The sequence below is a fragment of the Fonsecaea erecta genome (assembly GCF_001651985.1).
Source record: "Fonsecaea erecta strain CBS 125763 chromosome Unknown Scaff8, whole genome shotgun sequence".
NCBI lineage: Eukaryota > Fungi > Ascomycota > Eurotiomycetes > Chaetothyriales > Herpotrichiellaceae > Fonsecaea > Fonsecaea erecta.
This window is the reverse complement of record NW_017387251.1, coordinates 1443805-1464161: the sequence shown is the minus strand read 5'-3', so window position 1 is coordinate 1464161 and position 20357 is coordinate 1443805. Positions and strand designations below refer to the sequence as shown.

The following is a 20357-nucleotide window of genomic DNA, read 5'->3' as shown; positions in this document are numbered from 1 at the left end:
CCCACAAAGACCGTCGTATAAAATGGAAGCCTACCGGATTCATGGAGTTTGGACGGCTTTGGTGAGTAAGAAGGCGCGGGCCGTGTGGTGACGCCTGGATCGACGTGGCCCGTGACTGATGACCGTGAGTTCTCGATTGTGCTCGTGGGAGGTCTCTAGATCATGCCGTGTTGTGGTCGAAGGAGGTTCAGGGCGTGCAACGACGGGCTTGTAGAGGCTCAGAAAACAGGCCGTCGTCGGTCGTCTCGTTCACAGCAAATTGACTACAGCACTCACCTGACACTCATGCCGTCTGTTTCATCACCAGACATACAACATCAACGACAAGGAAGGCCGTGAACAAGAAGAGCGTGTGGATTGAATCCATTTGATTGAGTAAGCTGTTGAATCACTATGAGTGATCGGTAAACGCTGTGTTGATGGTACATGATTTGTCTTCAGTAAAGTCCAAGCTCCATCCCATCTCACTACCGTACATTGATTTCATAGAAGACCTTGCTCACATTTTTTTGGGGGTAGAGAAAGCAAAAAAGAAGGGAAAACTTGCAAGTATTAGGGGCACGCCTGTGTAATAACACAGGGTGGTACAAGGGGGCAAGAAACAATGATGACTCGATGGCCGGGGAAGTCCTCCAGCGCGCGCTCTTTTTCTTGGGTGTCCAGGTTGAGACCAACTTGATCTCAAAAGACCAAGTGTCTCAATCCATCCGTAAGCAAGCAGGTAGACAATCCAAGCCGACAGGCAAGAAGCGGCCCTCCAGACCACAAGGTTTGATCACCGCCAACGGTCCATGGTACCAACATGGTGTGACCTGAAACATCGAAAGACGTCCAGCGCCACGATCATGTTGTGCTAATAACGTTGAAGATGAAGATTGCCCATGTGTTCAAGCGCAGGATCTTGGAGACGATAGCGAGGTGCAACGCCCAACTCGTTCTCAGCACCAGGGGTGCCTCGGTCGAATTGAGAGCGACGACGACGCTGTTCTTCGCGATAGACCTGGCCTTGTCTAGGAGCGAAAAGTCCTATTGAGAACGACAGTCAGTACGTTGAGGTTGTCGGCGAGATAAGAATAAGTATGCTCACGGAGAGTAGCGGCGGGGACGACCGGCACGGCCGGCAAACGGGTCATAAGGATTGCGAGTGTCAATCAAGAATGGAACTCGGCGATGTGTTGGGGATGCGTTGGCAGGAACAGCCTTGGGTGGAACAGCCTTGGGCGGAATCTTCTCTTTGGGCTTGTTGGCACGCGCAGGCGGCAAGTAGACACCGTTGCGGCGAGCCTCATCAAGAGCGACTTCGTTGCGACGCAAGAAACGGCGACGACGATAAGGGTACGAGCCAAGATGCGCACCAAGAGGAAGGTACAGACCAACATGCTCGGCGTTCTCAACTGAGCGACGCATCTTAGAGTGGTTGTCAGGTTCAGGGAACTTCTCCTCTACGCCTGCATTCGGGGTGTTGCCAGCGACAAAGAGCTCAGGGTGGTCAGCCGGGAAACAAGACATGGGGAAGTCTCAAATTACCTTGGGACGAAAGCCAGGATGCTCAAGCATGACGGAGGAGTTGCGGAACTTCTGAACAAGACAATCCTTCCCTTGGATGGCTGCGCACGGTTGTCAGCTCATTGCAGTGAATAGCACAGAAAGAAGATACTCACTGGCGTAGGAGACTTCGGCAATCTTGTCTGAGGCGAAGCAGTTCCAGCGCTTACCGGCGCGAGCAAGGACAAACTAAAAGAGAGAAGTGAGCAATAGAAAGGACGGCAGAGATGGTGAGGTCACGAACGGGGATGATGGACTGAGCCTAGAAGAGAGTTAGCAGCAGCAATGAGCTGGGGGTAGGGACAAACTCACGTCGACGAAGTTGATGAAAGCGTAACCAACATTGCAGTTGTTGGCAAAATCTGAGAGTGGTTGTGAACAGATGGTCCGGAATGGTGGAGGCCAACTTCAACTTACCAATGCGCAAGTACATGAAATCATAGCGACCACGGCTGGTGCAATCAAGGAGATTCTTCAACATGGTTTGATCAACGCGATTGGGGATGTTGCGGAGCATGATCTAAACCTATTGTCAATTGGTACAAGTGAAGATGGAAGGGGAAAGAAACTCACAGTGGTACGAACATCAAGTCCTGCCTGAATACGAGCAATGTCGACGGCGTTATGGTTCATGGCCTGGTTGAGGCGACGACCATGACGAAGACCATCATGTTGAATTGCATGAGCAATACGATCATACTCAGGATCAAAGGGGACTCTTGAGCGACCAGTGACTGAAAGCTGTTCTGGGTGTTCCTCATCGAACGGAGCAGCAACACGAACATCAGGCTGGAACGGCGCGACGTCCAAGACAGCTTCCTAAGACATTGTTAGTCTGGGAGAGGAGGGTGGAGGGGGACAACATACATGGATCACGGTTCCGCGGATGACATCTATGGCGACATCAACAAGGTTGGCATTGAAGAATTCCACGCGAATCTCTCGGACAAGAGGCTGCGTGGCCGGGATGGTATGAAATGCCTTGACATCACCACACTGCGCAAGGAGACGTTTGATCTCATCAACGATAGGAGCTGCTTCAATCGGTGGCGCAGTCGCATATCCATTGTAGTAGATACTGATGATGATTTGTCCTTCGTGGTCGCTAACGAGGGATGGGTCTCCACCGTTGTCTGACGCGTACTTCTTAGCCTTGAGAGGAAAGATGTAGGCGAACGGGAGCATGGCGTTGGTGACATCCGCAGCTCGCTTTGCGTCACGAATATCAGCACAGGAGACAACGAAGAGGCCGCTAGTGATGGCGGTGGACTTGATATCTCTGATACTGGGGAAGTGTTCGGCCTGCTGGTGTTAGTATGTGCGGGCACTTGAAAAGTCATTGAGATGCTTACAGGGAAGTGGCGGCTGATGAAATGAGATCCCAAGTTGAGTGGAACACCGGTGACGACGAATGAACGCGAGATACCCTCATCAAGGCTGAAGACGCCTTCGGTGACGTTGAAGTCGTGGAGGAAGATGCCAGCGACGTGGTTGAAAGGACTATCTTCAAGCTTGAGGAGGCCGAACCCGTAGCGAAGGGCGTTCGGGTGGACTGGAAGGGGCTGACCACGTAAAGCTCCAGGAACATTGTTGGGGAAGTACCCGAACTTGGTAGGCCGATGCGTCTGCTGCGCTGTCAGTGTATGCACTTGTACAATGTTGGTTGCTGAAGAGTCTTACCACCATGCTGTTTTTGGCACGGCCAGCGTATCCAGTCTGGTTCTCAACATCTTTCTCAATGGAGCCATTGGTCAACTTGGGGGTGAAGACCTCAGCCGTAGGTGAGAGTTGCGGACCCTTGGCTGCAGCCGGGGCAGTCAGGAAGACATCTTCTTCAGATTCATCGCAGACGCTGGGACCAAGTTAGTACGATGCACAACGAGATGATGAGATGGAATGCTATGCATAACACTTACCTCGCGTGTTTGGGCATGGTAGGACGAAGCTTCAAGACAGGGCGAACGAAGTCTGTGACACGTGCCTTGGACCCGAACTCGGCCTCAGGGGTGAACGCAGTGAGGTTGGTCGACGGAGTTCCATGATTGGTGGTCTCGTCAACAGAACGAGGAGAGGATGCCATGGCTGGCCCACGTGGAGGAGACATGGCTTTCAAGACAGGCAATTAGCTGGTGGCTCAAGTCTACAGAGGTGAGGGTGAGGGGGAGAGTGTCTGGTGGTGTTTGAATTCGTGTGCAGAAACATCACGATTCCAATGAAGCCAACAAGAGACGGCAAGGTCATCGAGACCGATGCCATTGTCTCTTGCATGGAGGCCTGGGTAGGACAGGAGGCTTGATGTGCCATTGGGAATTGGCCGGACTTACCAAACCAGCAGATTCGAGATTGGGAAATGAAGCAACGCTTTGAAATCAATGAAGGGATTGTGCTGTGGTAAAGAATGAGATGAGTGGGACGAATACCAAGAAGATTCGAGGAACTGGATGGTATTGAAGGAGTGTGGTGATGGGAAAAGAGTGTGCAGGGTGATGAAACCTGAGTTGTGTTGAGATGGAAAAAAGAGGGAGCGAATTTTTTTTTCCGTGGGAAAGAGCGGCTGGGAGACACTCACCACAACAATCCTTAACGGGAATAGACCGCTTCAAACGACGACGACGACAAGGTCGAATGACGGAATAAACAGTCGGCTGGGCGATGCAGCAATAGAGTCGTTGATTCCACGTAGATTCCACGTTCCCAGCCGCAGTACCCAGGGCTTTACCCAAACAATTTGTATGAGCAACGACCCTCTCACAGCTGCAGTTTGCGGCAATGAACGTGTGTTGGATGTGGCCAAAGTGAGGGTAGACTCTCCCTGTGCTCTCACTTCACGCCTCACATTTCGACGACATCATAGGCGGCTGGGCGTCGTTCATTCAATTGGCCACCTGGGCAACGACGACATCATTGTCTCCTTCTTGGCTTTCACAGTCTCGGAAAGCTCAGCAACCAGCTGGGCAAGAGGAGTCATGCACCATTGCAAATCTCTTCACGATTTGACACTGAACCTGCCTTCGAGGCCTGAAGAGAAAATGAAGGCTCATCCTGCCTCTCACCAGTCACATCTGTGTATTTAGCTCTTTCATATATTTTTCTTCTTGTCTTCTTGCTCAGCAATCCACAGCACTGAAGGGCCAGGTTTGCTGACATTATTATCAAATGGCAGGTGCCATGGTCTGCTCTCAGATCGGGCCTCGCCTTTGTCCTTCACGCGAACGCGACAACTTGCAGACATGTCTGCAATTGAGCTGCACGCACGGAAACCCTGGCCTCGCCTGTGCGAGTGCTCCATCTCACACAGCCATTGGAGTCAGCTTTTGCAACGCCCTGACTCTCTGAAGAGAAGGACCACCTGCATGACATGGGGATGATCTCAGGAAGAGCAGGAAACAAAGACGTCGTGAGGTTGATGAAGGGGTGAACAGCGGTTAATCTTTAGTGACATCGCTAACGCCATGAGGTTAGCGTTGCATCTAACACCTTCAATACCTCGCTGCAGTGGCAAGTCAGCCGGGCTCCCCATTCTCCTGTTCGGCCTGGCGTGACAACCACAGAATCTATCATACTCTGCCCGTCTGTCCACTGTCACAAAGAGTGAATGTTATACTAGACACATACATTGATACTTGCTCCAATCCTCACAGCTTCCTTTGTTCAATCGTCCCTTTCCAAGGCTTCCATAAGACAAGCCATCTGTGACCGCCGACGACGACGCGAATCAGAAAGTCAGACATTGGACCTGGGCCACACTGTGAACGCCAGCTTCCTCCTGAGCTAGTATAGCACTGGCATTTGTTACGATGCCCTCAGTAGCGCCATACAGAAATGACATGAACAATGTGCTTCAGCAGGTACAAGTGACCTCGAGCCCGCGCAAACTCTAGGCTGACGCATTTCCCCAGATCGTCACCTCGTCGTCGGAGGCAGACACGTTAGATCAGTTGATTCCATACATCAAAGATTACAGCTATGGGAACAAGACTGCCCATCTGCTGAGCCAGCTATCCGACCTTGCCGGCGAGCGGGAGGCCGAGATTGAGCGCCAATGCAACACCAACCACCAAGAGTTTGTCAAGTCGGTCAATCAGCTTCTTCGAATCCGCGAAGGCACCGTCACTCTCACCAACGAGATCCTTGAGCTGAATCAGTCCATTCAAGCCAGCACGGAACGCCTCGTCGATCAGAAGAAAGCTCTAGTCGAGTCCCGAGGCGTGAGACAGAACATTGAAGACGCCCGGCACGCTCTGCAGGACTGTCTGGAAGTTCTTCGCTTGGCAAACCAAGTCCAAGAGCTCCGGGACCAAAAGAAACACTATGCTGCTCTACGAGCACTGGACGAGCTGCAAAGCGTCCACCTTCAGAACGTGACCCAGTATGAGTTGAGCGAGCTGATTCAGAAGTCGGTGCCTGCGACTCAGAAATCGATTGCTGAAGCCGTCATGGCCGACCTCAACACCTGGCTCTTTCGTGTCCGAGAGATGTCCCAATACCTGGGGGAGTTGTCCTTCTACCATACCGACCTGCGCAAGCAGCGGCTCAAGGAGAGATCCGAGAAGACTCCCTATCTTGCCAACTTTAAACTCAACTCTGCCATTGAGCTGGTGGCGGACGAGCATGAGGAATTCGACCTGCTCAAAAGCGAAGACCTCGAGGTTGATTTTACTCCCTTGTTCGAAGCACTCCACATCTACCGCTCACTCGGTCAAATGGAGAAATTCAAGACCGACTACGCCGCCAGTCGCCGCGCTCAACGCGATCTTCTCCTCCAGAATTCCATCTCCCTCGTCGACGAAGAGATGGGCGATCTGCACACTCTCCTGGAAGATATCGCCGGCTTCGCCATTATGGAACGTGCCACAATGAAGAAAGTCCCCGACCTCCGTTCCACCACCGAAGTTGAAGAGCTGTGGGACTCACTCTGCCAAACGGCCATCTCGTTGATGTCCAAGGCCCTCGCGGCGGTGGACAATGCGGAACACCTGCTGAAGATCAAAAACCTCGTCTCCTTGTTTATCCAGACCATGAACGCCTTCAACTTCAACACCGCGGCCATGGCTAATTTCGTCCTGGTCCTGTTTGACAAGTACGCCGAGCTGCTCAAAGAACGGTTCAGCGAGGACTTTATCGAGATCGTCAGCACAGACGACTACATGCCCATGCCGATCCAGAATGCCGAGGAATTCGAAAAGGTCGTCAACGTGTCCTGGTACACACCGGATCGTCCCGTGCACGAAATGACCTTCCCGACCGTCTTCCCCTTCTCGCAGATGTATCCGCTCTGCTGCATCGACATCCGCAACTTCCTGAATCAGTTCTACTTCTTCTCTGCGCAGGAGGACAACACGCCGTCGCCGCTCACGTCCAAGATCGATTCCCAACTGCTGACCTCGCTCGACGACCTCCTGACCACCAAGGTCTGCGCCAGTCTGGTGTCGAAGCTCTCGTCGCAGTACCTGGGTCAGATCGTGCAGATCCTGATCAACCTCTCGCATTTCACCACGGCCTGCCACGAACTCGAAACACTGCTGGCCACGGCGCGCTCGTCGTCCTCCGCGCTCGGCGGCGGCGGGAGCGTCGGCCCACCGGTCTCGCTCAAGGCTACGGCGCAGTTCAGCACGCACCAGAAGACGGCCGAAAACCGCATCTTCGAGCTGGTCAACAGCAAAGTCAGCGACCTGATCGAGACGGCCGAGTACGACTGGCTGTCGCGCGACCCCCCAACCGAACCGTCGAATTACATCCTCACCCTGACGCGCTACCTGTCGAACATCATCAACAGCGTGCTGCTCTCGCTGCCATCATCGCTGAAGGATCTCATGCTCTTCAACGCAATCTCGCACACGGCCTCCAGCATCCTGTCCCTGCCCCTGTCACCGCAGGTCGACCGGCTGACCACGGCGTGCATCGCGCAGATGGACATGGACATCCAGCACTTCCGGTCGTACGTCGAGACGCTGCCCAACAACAGCATCCTGCTCGAGTCGCTGGACGAGCTGATCCAGACGGTGGCGCTGATGAGCACCGACCAGCCCGACGAGTTTTACGACATCTCGCTCCGGAACAAGAAATACCGCAACGTCGACCCGCTCAAGGGCCCGCAGCTGCTGGAGAAGGTCGTGCACGTGGACGTCCGGTCGCCCGTGTCCGCGAGAGGCGGGGGCGCCGGGCAGGGCCATTTTGACGGCGACAACGCCAGAGACAGCACAGGGCTGGCGTACAGTGGGAGCACCGGGTCGAGGGGGGGCAATACCTTTGCGGCGCTGCAGAATCGCTTCATGTCGCATAGCGGACGATGAAAGGCCCGGAACCCGGTATCTATCTCCTGAGCGGGTGTGCCCTCTCTTCTGTCTTCTTCCGCAAGACAGTATTATACGGTGCCTGGATCAAAAGATCGGTTCCTGGGCGATTGGCATTGGTCTCCAAATGTGATACTCTATGCGTATACCGAGAGATGAATGTTATTCCTTGATCAGAGCACGCTGGACACCGTGCGTACCTGATTAATTGGTTTTCTATCTACCTTTCTTTTTCTATCCTCGTTTTGTAGCCCGGGGATTCTGCTCCCGAATCTGCGACATCTGTCTGGGCTGGTGTCCATTTTTCCGCAGTGGGACTGTCTGTTGATCCACATCAGATCTGGGGGATGTCTGGCTACAGGTGATCTTCTATTCTGCCATCTTAGAGGCTCCCTGTCCAGGATCGCAGCTGAAATGGGCGGTGGCTGTTGTGCGGTGAAGTGGAGCAGCTCTAATGAATTTTCATGTGGCTCTGTAAACGGAACAATGTACATAACGCTCGATTTACGAATTGAATTCTGAAACAATGGAAGAGACGAGAGGCGAAGAAAGGACGCAGGAAAAGAGACCCAAACTTGGGGGATTGTAAACCAAAGATTTCCATTCTGCTGTGGATGCAGTCCATTAAAGACAGTGTTGTGCGGGAGCCCATGGGTTGTTTATTTCGTCTTTCTGCCTTGCTCGGCGTCGTCCGTGGTGGTGAGATATTGCTATCACCCTCGCTCGTGGTATCCATTTCCGAAGCTGGAAAGCATAACGGTCTTAATTCAAATTCAAACAATTTCATCAAACGGTAGTGGTATCAATTTTGGTGCCTCCAGTGGGTGAGTATTTGCAACGGCTGCGGAGAATCAGACTTGATCCAGTTCCGGGTCTGTCACCTAACCAGGTCCGTAACCTTGCTCATTGACCTGCTGATCTCTGCCTGCGGTGCCGGGCCTTGGACCTCCATATCCTTGACTTTGTGGTCTTTGGCCTGGGATATTCGAGTACATCTGTCGAGAAAAAAAGGCTCCATGTCAGCATCTCGTGCACGCGGCTCTCAGCAAAGAGGGGGACATGCTCGTCATTGGTGTAGCATGATGGGAACGGAATGCGACCTACCTGTTGAGCACCAGTGCCGCCAAACTGTCCCTGGGCATAGGGGTTGTACATCTCGCCGCCGGTGAACATTTGCGGAGGCTGACCATAGCCTTGATTGGGGTCTTGTTGCGCATCACCGCCCATATGGCCCGGGTACATTTGAGGCCTGCCGTATTGACTGTCAGGGGGACCCATTGCCCCATGCTGCATGCCATAGTCGGGAGGACCCATTTGTTGTTGACTTTGTGGGGGAACTTGAGCAGCCGTAGCTTGGCCGCTGGTGGTGGGCCGTTTGGAGTTGCCGTGCCCAGCGCTGTCTTCTCTGGGGACGATGTCGATTAGGAAGTCGAACATATCGCTCTTCGCGAGCGCGGCAGCTATATCACTGCGTTGCAAGGTCCTTCTCTTATTGTCCTCGGCGTGGATCCAAGCGCGCATAGTCAGTTCCGTGATAAATATGTCGCAGCCCTTTGCGAAGAGGATGGGAGCTTCAGCGGAGATCATCTTGACCTCCGGGTCCGCTTTCATGACCTTCTTGATTCTTGCCAGTGGAAGTTGATGGATTTTGAAGTCGTGAGTGTCTGTTTCGAGATGATTGATGGTCTGTTGCCAATACGTTGCCAGGATTTCTCGAGATGGCCCAGTCAGGCCTTGATTGATCTGCAGACTGGTGAGCATAGTGTATGGCATTTGGGTCGGGACGGATCACCACATACATTTGACCATAGTCCTGAATACAGCTCGGTATGAGGAACGTAGCCTTGCGCGGACAACTATGATTTTGTGTCAGTACGAGGCTCGTCCAGAGTCACATCAAATCTGCGCATGGCGATGTGCCGTGTTCTTATCCTCCTCTTGTGCGCCTGTCCATTGTAACCTGAAGGAAACACGATGAAGGCACTCACCGCGGCGCTGGCTCCGTAGTGGCCACCTTGAGAAAGGTCGTAGACCGGAGGAGCCGTCTTCTGCTGTTGATCCATGGTCGCCTGAGACCTCGACGTAGCGGGAGGTGGCTTCTGTAGGTAGAGTGGCGCACGGATGCGACGGGGAGAATATCAACAACGGCGCAAACGGGAAACTTGGAGATGGGAGAGGAAGCCAGCGGCGTGGGAATTGTATCGACAGGCAGGCAAGGTTAGGGAGAAGCCAACAGAGCGAAGCTGTTGTGTTGTTGCTCTATCCACCACCCAGCCAACTCAGGGTGTCGCGCCAACGGAACCAGGATGCGTATTGATGTCAGTGGAGCGGTCAATGTCGCGCGAGAGGGACGGCGCAGGGGTCAGATCCAGCCGAAAACCGGATTAGAGATGGACAGGGTGGGATAGATTGTCGGTGAGGAAGTGTGGATGGTAGAAAAGGTGGAGAGAGAAGAGAGAGAAGGAAGCCCAAGGAGCATTTACATAGCAGTTGGTAGAGTAGCAGTTGGTAGTATGTAGTAGTAGTAGTAGCAGTAGTCACAGCTCAAGCTGGGAGTTTTGTGTGTGGGCAAGAGAGAGAGGGAAGAGCTGCGCCTACAACGCCCACCAGCGCGGGGAACCCAGCCTGCCATGCTTGCTGCCAGCCCATGCAGTCTCAGCTGAATCCCTACTACTCGCTCTCTCTCTCACTACTACTCACCAAGATCTCAGATCTTGGACTCCCGATTTCTCAGTCTCGAGGGTGAGAGCCTCGCCCATCTCAATTTCATCATGTCAACAAACGCCTTCCCGACAAACCAATCGGACTGCCATCACTCGACCCGACCAGGGCGACGAATGGGACGAATTACAGAGCGTCGAGGGGAGCGCTGAGCGCTGAGACAACACACCAAGGACGACAATGACTGGGCCATTATTGCCCATCGGTTTCTATTTGCCTGGCGCTCACACATGATCATCAACCGTAGATTGGCCCGTGCTGCAACCCTCTTAATCTCACCGTCATCCACGACGATTGGATTTCCCAACCCCCCCAAAAACATGAGCCCCGCGAGGCTGGGACACCTCTGCCATGTTGTGCCTCCGATACTTCCCAGGTATCTCTATTCATGGCCGACAAGGTCACTGCAAAGGGTTAAGAGCCGTGATTCGCCTCACTTCGGGCATCAAAACTCAGCTGGGGAGGCGGGGTGGGATGCGTTGTCATCCGAGACCCAGGCGTAGGCCGGCAGCACGTGACTTGCTTTGTACGGCAGGATATAGAGACACCTGCGCATGGCCATTTGGGGATGTCTACTGCACCGTACTGCGTGTGACACTGGTGGCGCTTCTCAATGCAAGCCTCGTTCTCGGCAATCTGGCAACTTGCATGTGAAATAGTTCACAAATAATAAACTGGTTTCAAGAGAGTCGTCGCCGTCCGGGTTGTACGAACAGGGTGCGTTTCATTCTTCAACGCTCGTTATTCACATATCATGTTCTAGCTGATGCGGGCACATCCCTCAATACCTCCGTGATCGTTCTCGACCCCTTTCTCGCGTTGAGCTGACACCTGCATTCACCACCATGGTCTCCCATATCATCACCACCACTCTCCAAGCCGCATGTCTCTCGGCGGTGTCCAACCTCGCAGCCCAAGGCATTAAGGCTTACCGCGAATCGCTTCCTTTCACAGTCAAGCTCGCTCCCCTGGCGCAGTTTGTTGTCTTTACTTTGATCTCCTGCCCGCCCAACATCCTCTGGCAAGAATACCTCGAATACAAATTTCCCGGTTACACAGTCGCACCCATCTCCCCCTCGACCACCTCCTCCTCGCCGACCGCCGATACGCAACTGCACATCCCGAACACGCTCCGCAAATTCCTCTTCGACCAGACCTTGGGGGCATTCGTCAACACGGTCGCTTTCGTCGCTGCGATGGCCGCCTTCAAGGGCAAGTCCGCCAAGGCCGTACAGCGAGAGGTGGAGAGGGATGTCATCCCGTTGATGATCAGCAGTTGGAAGCTCTGGCCCTTTGTGGCGTTGCTGAATTTCACTCTCGTGCCTGTGAACAGGAGGGTGATTGTGGCGAGCGTCGTGGGCTTGTTCTGGGGTATTTACTTGAGCTTGTTTGCCGCGTTGGATTAAAAAACCGGGGGGAAGACATGTTTTGTATGACAATATGATTACCCGGATTTGGGAAAGAGACAAGTGGACAGGACCTTGAGGGGGCCGTGGAGGGTGGAGGTTGTGCTGCGCATGGACCAAACAACACCGATTGTGGAACATCTCGTGCAAAGGATGTACAGAGAAGCCAACAAGGCTTGACACGAGGAAGAGGAATCACAGAGAAAAGCATACCGCTTACTCGAATCTGGCAGCGAGAGACCCCCAAGAGAGGCACGACTGCATGCCTCTTTAGTTTCATCCCTCCTTCCAACCCCTCGAGTCTCTCAAACAAACTACGCAGAACACCCACTCCAAACTCGATCCCAGGAAACCTCCGCGGGGGAGAGAATGGAACCAGAGAGAACAACTTCCTGTCCGAGGGAGCAAGCTCTCTTTCGCGCTTCTCGATCTTTGACCTCCTTTGACAGGACACCACCCAACCGGAATGCAAAGCCTCTCGATTCTCCTCTTGAATCCAGTGTACAGGAAGAAGCACGGCCTGTATGGCTTGACAGAAAGCACGCGTGTGCCAGCAACTGTCGAAACAAGCAGGAAATGAACAAACCGGTCGGAAGGGAGAGGCGGTGGCCAGGGACGAAAAGCACAACAGCTCCTTCGATGACGGATCTCTCTATCGCTCTACATCAATCCGTGAAGAGAGTACCTGGCCCACTTCCTACCGAACCGAACGCTACTCCTCGTCCCTCGTTCGTCTCCGAAGGTCCAAAGAGCGCGGGTGTGAGCGTGCGTGTGCGAGTTTCAGATCGGACCAACGATCGACCGACGAACCGCCTCCCCTTGCCCCTCCCCTACTACACCCGATGCTGCTCATTCCCACATATTTCGCGCTTCATTAGACTCAAGCCTGAAGCTACCAGGACTGTCAAATCGAGGGAGAGGACGACGGGGAAAAAGAACCTAAGTTTCGATGCTGCCCATGCGGATAAACCGACCCGAGGATTTGGAGAGGCTGTTGTGTAACAACAAAGGAGCAGATCGACCGGGGGAATTAGTTAGATACGGCATTACCCGGTCCTGCAGGTCTATCCCCCAGCATAGTGCATTCGGGCTACATGAGGCGGACCCGTGAGAGGGAGGCCCTGGCCCTGGAGTCAGGCCGAGAGCGAGGGCAGATAATTAGTTTGCCTCTCTCAGACTTGAAAGTGGGTATTGTATGTAAACGACGCTGTAGCGATGTCGGCATACACGAAGATGTCAGAATCTAGAGAACCCACCACAGGGTACAGAGAAGCAGTGATACGAAGTCCGACATCTTGTTCCGTTTCTTTAAACGGACTAAGAGGCATATATCAACTCCTGACAACTACTTCAGATACTTTCTTCTCCTTCTCACTTCCTTTCCTTTGATCTCGGTTCTTCTTCCCCCTCGTGCCCTCATGGCTCCTTGGTACGGTCTTCAAGCCGGTTCATGCCTGTTCTGATCATGTGTACCTCGTCAAGGATGTGCCCCCGGATTTATCGCTTTCAGCCCAGTCAGTGTAGATCCTTCCACAGGAGCGGAGCTGCTGTTGGCGGCAATTGAGAAAGGTCGTGTTTCACCAGAAGGCAGAAATGCCAGCCCGAAACGCAAAACAAATTGCGGCGGAACAAAATTCGAAGAATAGGCCTTCGCATTCGTTGTCAGAAAAGTTCGTATATCTCGTGATTGAAGTGTATATAACGATATTCTCAGCAGAACTCCAGTAGGTGAGAGTGGGTATGGGAACACCAATGCGGAGCGAAAGCCACCAAAACAAAGCACGAAATCTGTATTCGGGTAGAAAAACCCGAGCAAGCTGATAGAACTCATAAAAAGACAAATATATGTACTAGATATCGTTTCCGCCTCGCCTCAAGCCCGGCTCTTTTGTGCCTGGGAAGCGCATGTCATCAGTGTAAAGGTGTATATATGGTCGTCAATTGTTGCATTTCCGCAAATTCGTGTCATGTCCCTTGTGTCGTATGTCGTCTCGTTCCTGATGCGGAATATGTTCCCTGAAAGTCGTCATATATTCGCGAAATGAGTGTACGATTCGTCCCGGTCTTCGAATCTGTGTGATATATTCAAAATGTCCTTGTTTGAACCTCCGACCCCAAAGGGTTGATATGCAGAAGTGAAATGTGGCCAGGACAGAGGCGGCGGAGTGCGCAATGTTGATCGCAGGGGAACGTTGTCGAACTCCGCGGCGCTCGTCCTTCAAGTGCTTTTATGAACCGGTTCCACAGGGAACAAGCGAGCTTAGGCGTGCCTGGGGATGCAGCTCGTACGGTTTTTCTCCTTCTTCCGCCTCTCTTCCTCGCGGGCACGCTCAAGTTGTGCCTCTGCAGATTTTGCTCCGGCACCACTACCGATACCAAGTCCCAAACCGAGCAAGTTCCTGCTCAGTCCCTCTTTGATCTTCAGACTTTGCTGTCCTCCATTGGTGTTCGTGCGCATGCTCTTTCGTCTTTCCACTTTCGCTTGATACTCGTCGATTTGAAGAATCGAATTCTTCCGTTTAGGCAGACTGTCCATCCCCAATACTTTCCATGCTTTGGCCTTGCTTGGCCCCCGGGTCACAGGGGCTTTGGATCGAGGAGCTAACGCTGGCGTAGTAAGAAGAGGCGAGATTGTGTCCTGCCACTCCTCTTCGCCAAGCGCCGAGACTGGACTGAGAGAGGCATCCGTAGCAGTGCCCGTTGTACCCGTAGATTTGTTCCGGGAATGTGAGAAGGTAGGCGTTCGCTTGCAATGGCCGTCACAGTAAGCCTTTGGCGGCTGGGGTTTCTTCAGCTTGTTGGAGCTGGCCACACTGGCCGGTGTAGGCAACTCGACCGGCAGACGGTTCCCTTTTTGCGCATCCTTTGAATCGACAGTCAACAACTCGATCGCCTTCTGCAAGTCAATTCCGGACCCTGACTCGCACATAGCAAGGGCCTTCCTCGCTCTGGTTTCAGCAAACCCCCGTTCACGTACTAAGATGTCCATTGCTTTGTCGACTGGATCTACAATGCCGGAAGCCGAGGCGGCATGCGGCTCAGGAGCTCGGAAAGGAACTCGAGGTGCAGGACTGGCATAGTCCATGGGAAATAAAGTAGCCCCAAGCTTGGTGCTTGCCGTCGAAGTCATCGACAGCGAATAATAGACGGTCGGATCAACGGTGGGGGAGGTCGCAAGTAGTTGGGAAGCCCGGTTTGTCCTGGAAAGAGGATCACAATCAGGTCGGATCTCTTGACAAGCATTGGCAGGATCGCAGTCCGGGCGTATTTCCAATCGAACCCCTGCAAGAGCGTTTGTGGAGATCGGTCTCCTCTTCATGCTAGAGGTATCGATTCGCAGAGACTGCGACTGAATAGTGGCGCGTGCGGTGGGCACGTTGATCATTTGTTCGTCGAGTGATCTGGTTGGCCGATGGACCGGGCCTCGAGGGATTGAGTTTTGTCCTGGCATGTGTCGCATCGACATTCGTGCTGCCCTCCGGGTGACATCTTCCAGCACCCTGTCTTGGTAGACCTGTGCAATTGCTGTGGTTAAGAATGAAGATCGACTCTGACCTGCCTGTGGGACTGGCCAATTTGTCAAACCAAGCATTTTCGCTTGTTCAAACGAGCAGCTCGACAACGAAAGAACGGTTTGTGGTCCAAGGGCGAGTAGGTATGAGGTCCACTCCATGAGATGCTGAGATTCGGAAGTCGTATCTCGCAGGTGCCAATTGTCAAAGACTCCATATCGCTTGGCTTCTTGTTCTCGGCCATGGAAACCCGACATAAGGATCTGCAAACACTGCCACATCTCGTTGATATCTTCGAGTTCGTGAGTCGTAAGACCTTTCCCGTTACCAATAGCGAAACCGGCACCCAGCTGCTTGTTGGTGGCCGCTCTGCTGCCGTTAAGCCAGTCGATTTCCGTCTGCACAGGCGTAGATTGACCAACTGTGTTTCCAAATAGAGTGCAGAAAGTCCAAATCCGCCATAACGCATCGTCAACCTGAGATTTTCTGTTGTCATCTTGACCAAGGAGACCCACGAGCGTGCTCTGTTTACAACTCGAACTGCAATGGGCGACAATAAACGCCTTGAGCGCGTCAAGCGTACGGCAGTCACGGCGATAGTCCTTCAGGAGAAAGTCATTCGATCCTTTCAAGGCCAGAATGCTCCGTCGGAGCTCCCAAGCAGCTCGAGACGTCTTGAAAATGAGATGGCTTACGAGCTTGGATTCATTGCGCTGGAAAGTCCGCAAAAACCCTTTACTGATCATGGCAGTGGCCTGAAGGTCTCGGGCGCTGTGCAAGCTACACATGATTCTGTAGATGACACGCTCTGCAGTGGCAGCAGTGATGGGACGTCGGTTCGGCTTTCGGGCTGCTTGAGTCGGACGAGAGGACGCGGTGGCACTCAAGGCAAGCTTCTGCATATCAACCGTGTGCCGTCTGGACATCTGGTTCAGAGAACGCCCGGGGTGTGGTACCTCCGTATCAGATGCCGAGCGGTTCCTGTGATGTCCAAGTGTGGCAGTCGTCTCCGACGAAGCTTCGCGTTTTGATCGGGACGACCAGGTCGGCAGTTCTGATACGGCACCGCCATCAGAGCCCCGTCTCGGGGAGACCATCATGGCTGGTTGAGAGTTCGTGCGCTGTACTTTGGTAGAGGAATGTACGGTTGAAATCGGGAAAGCAGACGGAAGCTCCGCCGGCGGTTGAAGTAGAAGGAGATCCGGGGCCGAAGTGGAAGCCTTTTTTGTGTCGATTGGACCAGGGGGTAGTGGTTTGTCCAGGTTTGGTGGCCCCGACACGACCCTCAGTAGAGAGGAATTGGCCCTGGACGGGGAAGGCTGGGCGCTTACAGGAGATTCTGTAAAATTGCCCAGAAGTCCGTGTGTCGGTCGCTTGGGGATCAATATGGGCTTGGGCTTCACCGAAAGGGTTCTCTGAATTGCGGATGACGGCTCCTGGGTGTAGCTTGAGCTGGAAGACTGCCTCGTGACCAAGGGTGAGCTGTCGCTATCCCGTTGGCTTGGTTGAGAGTAGCAGGATGACGCTGTGGAATCATTCCTGGTGATGCTGACTTTTAAGAAGTCGACTTTGGTCTCAAAAGGTTTTCTGGCCACGGTGGGTTGGGCCGGGGTATTCGACTCGATGCTCTTCACCAACTTGGAGGGTCGTGTCGGCTGGCTTTGTACCTGTGGCTGGGGTACGTCGTTGATATCTTTGTTCATGAACTCGTCAAATAGTTCCGCGAAGGACCGAGTGTCGACATGTGAAATGTCGGGGAGGCGGTGGGCAAGATTATCGGAAGAAAGATCCGATGTATTATCGGAGCTCTGTCGCTTGAAGAACGAGAAGGACGAACGGTCCTTGCTTCCCAGGCGCAGGACAGATGTCATGTTGGTTCTGGATATGTAGTCGTTTCAAATTTCGAGCTTTCCAGGGTCTTCTCCAATCAGGAGGACCATCGAGGTTGTACTGCTCGTGGATCGCTGCGAGGCTTCACCTCGCGCACACATTGCGCATGGATTCTGCAGGAGAGTGAACAGACCAAGGCAGCGTTCAGGTTAAATTCCAGTCTGCAAAATGATGGATGTCAGGGAATTGTGGAACGGCAGCGGCAAGTCGTAGATCTAATCGTCGTGCTATCGTATTGTCGGTGGTTGGGGCTGGGTTGGAGAAGAGCTTTGGATTATAGCTGACTGGGCCCGTGGCATGGCCAGGCGGGGAGCTCAAAGGGGCATAGTATTTGTCTGGGGCGTATCCTTGTGGCGCCAGCTAAAGATATCTCGCCAATGGGGGCGGAGTCGCGGCGCAGGTCTGATACTGGCCAATCTGCCCAGCAGCCAAAGATCACTTCGATGCGATTGGGCCTGAGGTGAGGCTTGAACGCCAGCGAGACGGCGGCGGCAGGAAACGGCAAGACGTGGGCGGATGCCTGTCTCCCCTCTGCTGAGCCCTTCGCCTTTCAGGTATGGCCTGATGAGAGAATGTGTACCTTTTTCGACCTGGTGGTGGCACGGGACACAAGTCTCAAATGTCGAGGCCCAGGGCGTCTGCAACGAGGATTATTCGCGAGACAACAACAGCCGTTTGGCTTCGTGCTCCGGCGGCACTTGGTCGGCTTTTTGTGTTGGATGAGGACAATCCTGCTTTGATGGCGTGTCTCACATAGGGGTTCTTGATTCTTGATGTTTCCACCACGCCCGGGGGCACTCCTCACCCGACTTTATGGATCGTCGGAGGGGTAGGCGGTGATTCGTTACGATTCAGCCAGGCCTGCATGCTCCTTTTCAATTCTTAAACCTGTTTGCAGGCTTGCTCCGGTGTCCTCTTTCGGAGCAGCTTGAAATGACTTCATCGTCATCCACGTGTTCCAAGTCATCTCTTTTCGTCCGGTGGATGGGGTAGCGAGATGGCCTCGATCAAAAACAGGATGAGGAATGATTGTTCTTGGGCACTTCGGCTAGCCCAATCCGAGCTGTGGAGGAATTGAGAGGGTGAGAGGGTGATTGCTACTATGGCGCCACCCAGGTACGTTGCTGGGAGAATTGGGAGAAACGGTCGGTGGAGTCCGAGGCCCGACTTGCAACGGCCTGGACTGTGTGATATTGGATGGTCTGAGGCACTCGGGCACCTGGAAAGGAGGTGTGTCCAGGGGTGGCAACGCCCAGTGGCAGCAATAATTGGCAATGGAGGAGTCGCAGGAGGAGCGCCCCGAAGCAAGTCAGCACCCTTTTTCCTTTAGCAAACAATTACGCAGTCCCATGTCAAGCTGTACGCTGTGCTCGGTACATACGGGAGTAGATTGCGATTGCCACATGCAATAAACGGTCAGGGTATCCATGGTCCCGCATGCACAGGCTTTGAACGCTTTGTGCCATTCCTGCCCAAATCCCCCTCTCGTCAATCTCACTTCAGTTGCTATCTAAATCTTTGGGCGTTGGCCCCTCTAGTCTCCTGATGGAGGCGGATTATCTCAGATTCTCTCTCCTACAGTTTTGAGGGTTCCCTACATGCTTGTTTGGTCTCGATTTCTCCCTCCTTTATTGGCTTCAACAATGGGGCCGGCAAAGTATCTCCTGTGGCTGTGTGAGAGTGAAGCCAGCGACTTCCCCCATCGGCAACATTCCTGGACGTCGCGATATCTGGCTCCCTCGCCTGTGTCTTGTGGTTCGCAGTGATCTCAAGAAGAGCAGGCATCTCCGTAGAGAATACAGGCCTGACGAGGCTCTGCCAACTCGCTAGCCATGCATGCTTTCCTCGGCTGTGCAGTCAAGCCGGGCATGAACGGCGCCTGGAGGCAGACTATGCGTATTGGGCTCTTGGGCCTCATGAAACTATTCCTCTTCACAAATACCCTTGGTGTCAGGGTCTTTTTCTCCTCTTTGCCATGAGCTTTTTGTAATGTGCCTTCTTGCCGCTTGTCTTCGTCTCTTGGATTTCGCTGTACTTCCGCTTGAATCGCCCGGTGTGTCTCTCGGTGGCTATCGCCTCTTCGACAAAGTTCTTCGACCGATCCTTCTTATTGATTCTTGCGCTGAAAAACTCTGTAGGGCCTTCGATGACTGTCCCCGTCTGTGAGAATGTCGGCACCTTGCCCTTTCTGTTATTCTTCTTGTAATGTCTGTGCGGATCGAGCACTGATCGCATTTCGATGAGTTGGAGATCGCGCTTCAATTGAGGAGTCAAGTGTGTCTTGGGCATGTCGAACCAGTCAGGGCCCGCACTGGTTTGGTCATTCTGTTCCTCATTAGCTAAGTCACAACTCGCAATGACAAGTCCAATCAAAGCAGAAACAGGAGGTGCAGTCAGAGTAACTATGATATAAAAGCTTTCATGGATGCAGGGCAGGCCAGAATGGACTGCTGATCTGCGTCAAGAAAAGATGGGAATAATTTTCCTCATGTGAACCAGCCAATCTCCAACGCAAGGGTGTACGTACCACCTTCCTGGATTTGTGAGGCGTTTCGACGGAACTGAATCCATCCACCAGCAGGCTTTGCTGTAGTTCAAGGACGGCTTTGGCATTGGTCTCGGCGACACCCTGCTTGTCGTTGATGTATTTCGGTCGGACAAGGCCATGGTGTAATTTAGGAATTCTGCCACAATGGGAGTCAGCCGAGGACATGTATATCAAGAGATACAAAAGGCGTACATCTTCCTGGATGTCGTCGTGGGCTTGACAATCTCCAAACTGATTTCGTCTTCATCTGTGGCCTTTGACTTCTCCCGCAGGCGGGCTTCAGCCTGTGCCAGCAGGTCGTCTATCTGCTCGTCTGACAAAACGCTGGTTCCTGTCATGATATCGGAACCGGATATGATGTCGAGCCATGGGAATTTACATAAGGCAAGCTCACAAACAAAGATAGAATTTTGGAGTACAAACGCGAAAAATATTATGGATC

The 20357-nt window shown here is 53.2% G+C and overlaps 6 protein-coding genes across 6 annotated transcripts; 2 read left to right on the top strand and 4 right to left on the bottom strand.

The window, feature by feature from the left end:
• Positions 1-853: 853 nt before the first annotated feature.
• Positions 854-3625, bottom strand: AYL99_09185 (hypothetical protein; the record flags this gene model as incomplete). The annotated part of the gene is made up of 12 exons (XM_018840692.1): positions 854-1010; positions 1088-1479; positions 1528-1607; positions 1662-1734; positions 1790-1807; positions 1858-1907; positions 1963-2065; positions 2119-2364; positions 2413-2847; positions 2898-3170; positions 3226-3397; positions 3462-3625. 12 exons carry the CDS (start codon positions 3623-3625, stop codon positions 854-856), a joined length of 2163 nt encoding a protein of 720 aa, XP_018690439.1.
• Positions 3626-5342: 1717 nt separating this feature from the next.
• Positions 5343-7838, top strand: AYL99_09184 (hypothetical protein; the record flags this gene model as incomplete). Its single annotated transcript, XM_018840691.1, has 2 exons — positions 5343-5393; positions 5445-7838. The coding sequence occupies 2 exons, from the start codon at positions 5343-5345 to the stop codon at positions 7836-7838; spliced, it is 2445 nt and encodes an 814-aa protein (XP_018690438.1).
• An 881-nt stretch (positions 7839-8719) lies between these two features.
• On the bottom strand, positions 8720-9901 carry AYL99_09183 (hypothetical protein; the record flags this gene model as incomplete). Its single annotated transcript, XM_018840690.1, has 4 exons — positions 8720-8833; positions 8943-9581; positions 9638-9694; positions 9827-9901. The coding sequence occupies 4 exons, from the start codon at positions 9899-9901 to the stop codon at positions 8720-8722; spliced, it is 885 nt and encodes a 294-aa protein (XP_018690437.1).
• Positions 9902-11404: 1503 nt separating this feature from the next.
• AYL99_09182 (hypothetical protein) lies at positions 11405-11965 on the top strand (the record flags this gene model as incomplete). Its single annotated transcript, XM_018840689.1, has 1 exon — positions 11405-11965. The coding sequence occupies one exon, from the start codon at positions 11405-11407 to the stop codon at positions 11963-11965; it is 561 nt and encodes a 186-aa protein (XP_018690436.1).
• A 2260-nt stretch (positions 11966-14225) lies between these two features.
• Positions 14226-17348, bottom strand: AYL99_09181 (hypothetical protein; the record flags this gene model as incomplete). Its single annotated transcript, XM_018840688.1, has 1 exon — positions 14226-17348. One exon carries the CDS (start codon positions 17346-17348, stop codon positions 14226-14228), a length of 3123 nt encoding a protein of 1040 aa, XP_018690435.1.
• Positions 17349-19317: 1969 nt separating this feature from the next.
• Positions 19318-20253, bottom strand: AYL99_09180 (hypothetical protein; the record flags this gene model as incomplete). Its single annotated transcript, XM_018840687.1, has 3 exons — positions 19318-19692; positions 19895-20051; positions 20108-20253. The coding sequence occupies 3 exons, from the start codon at positions 20251-20253 to the stop codon at positions 19318-19320; spliced, it is 678 nt and encodes a 225-aa protein (XP_018690434.1).
• Between the last annotated feature and the right edge of the window lie 104 nt (positions 20254-20357).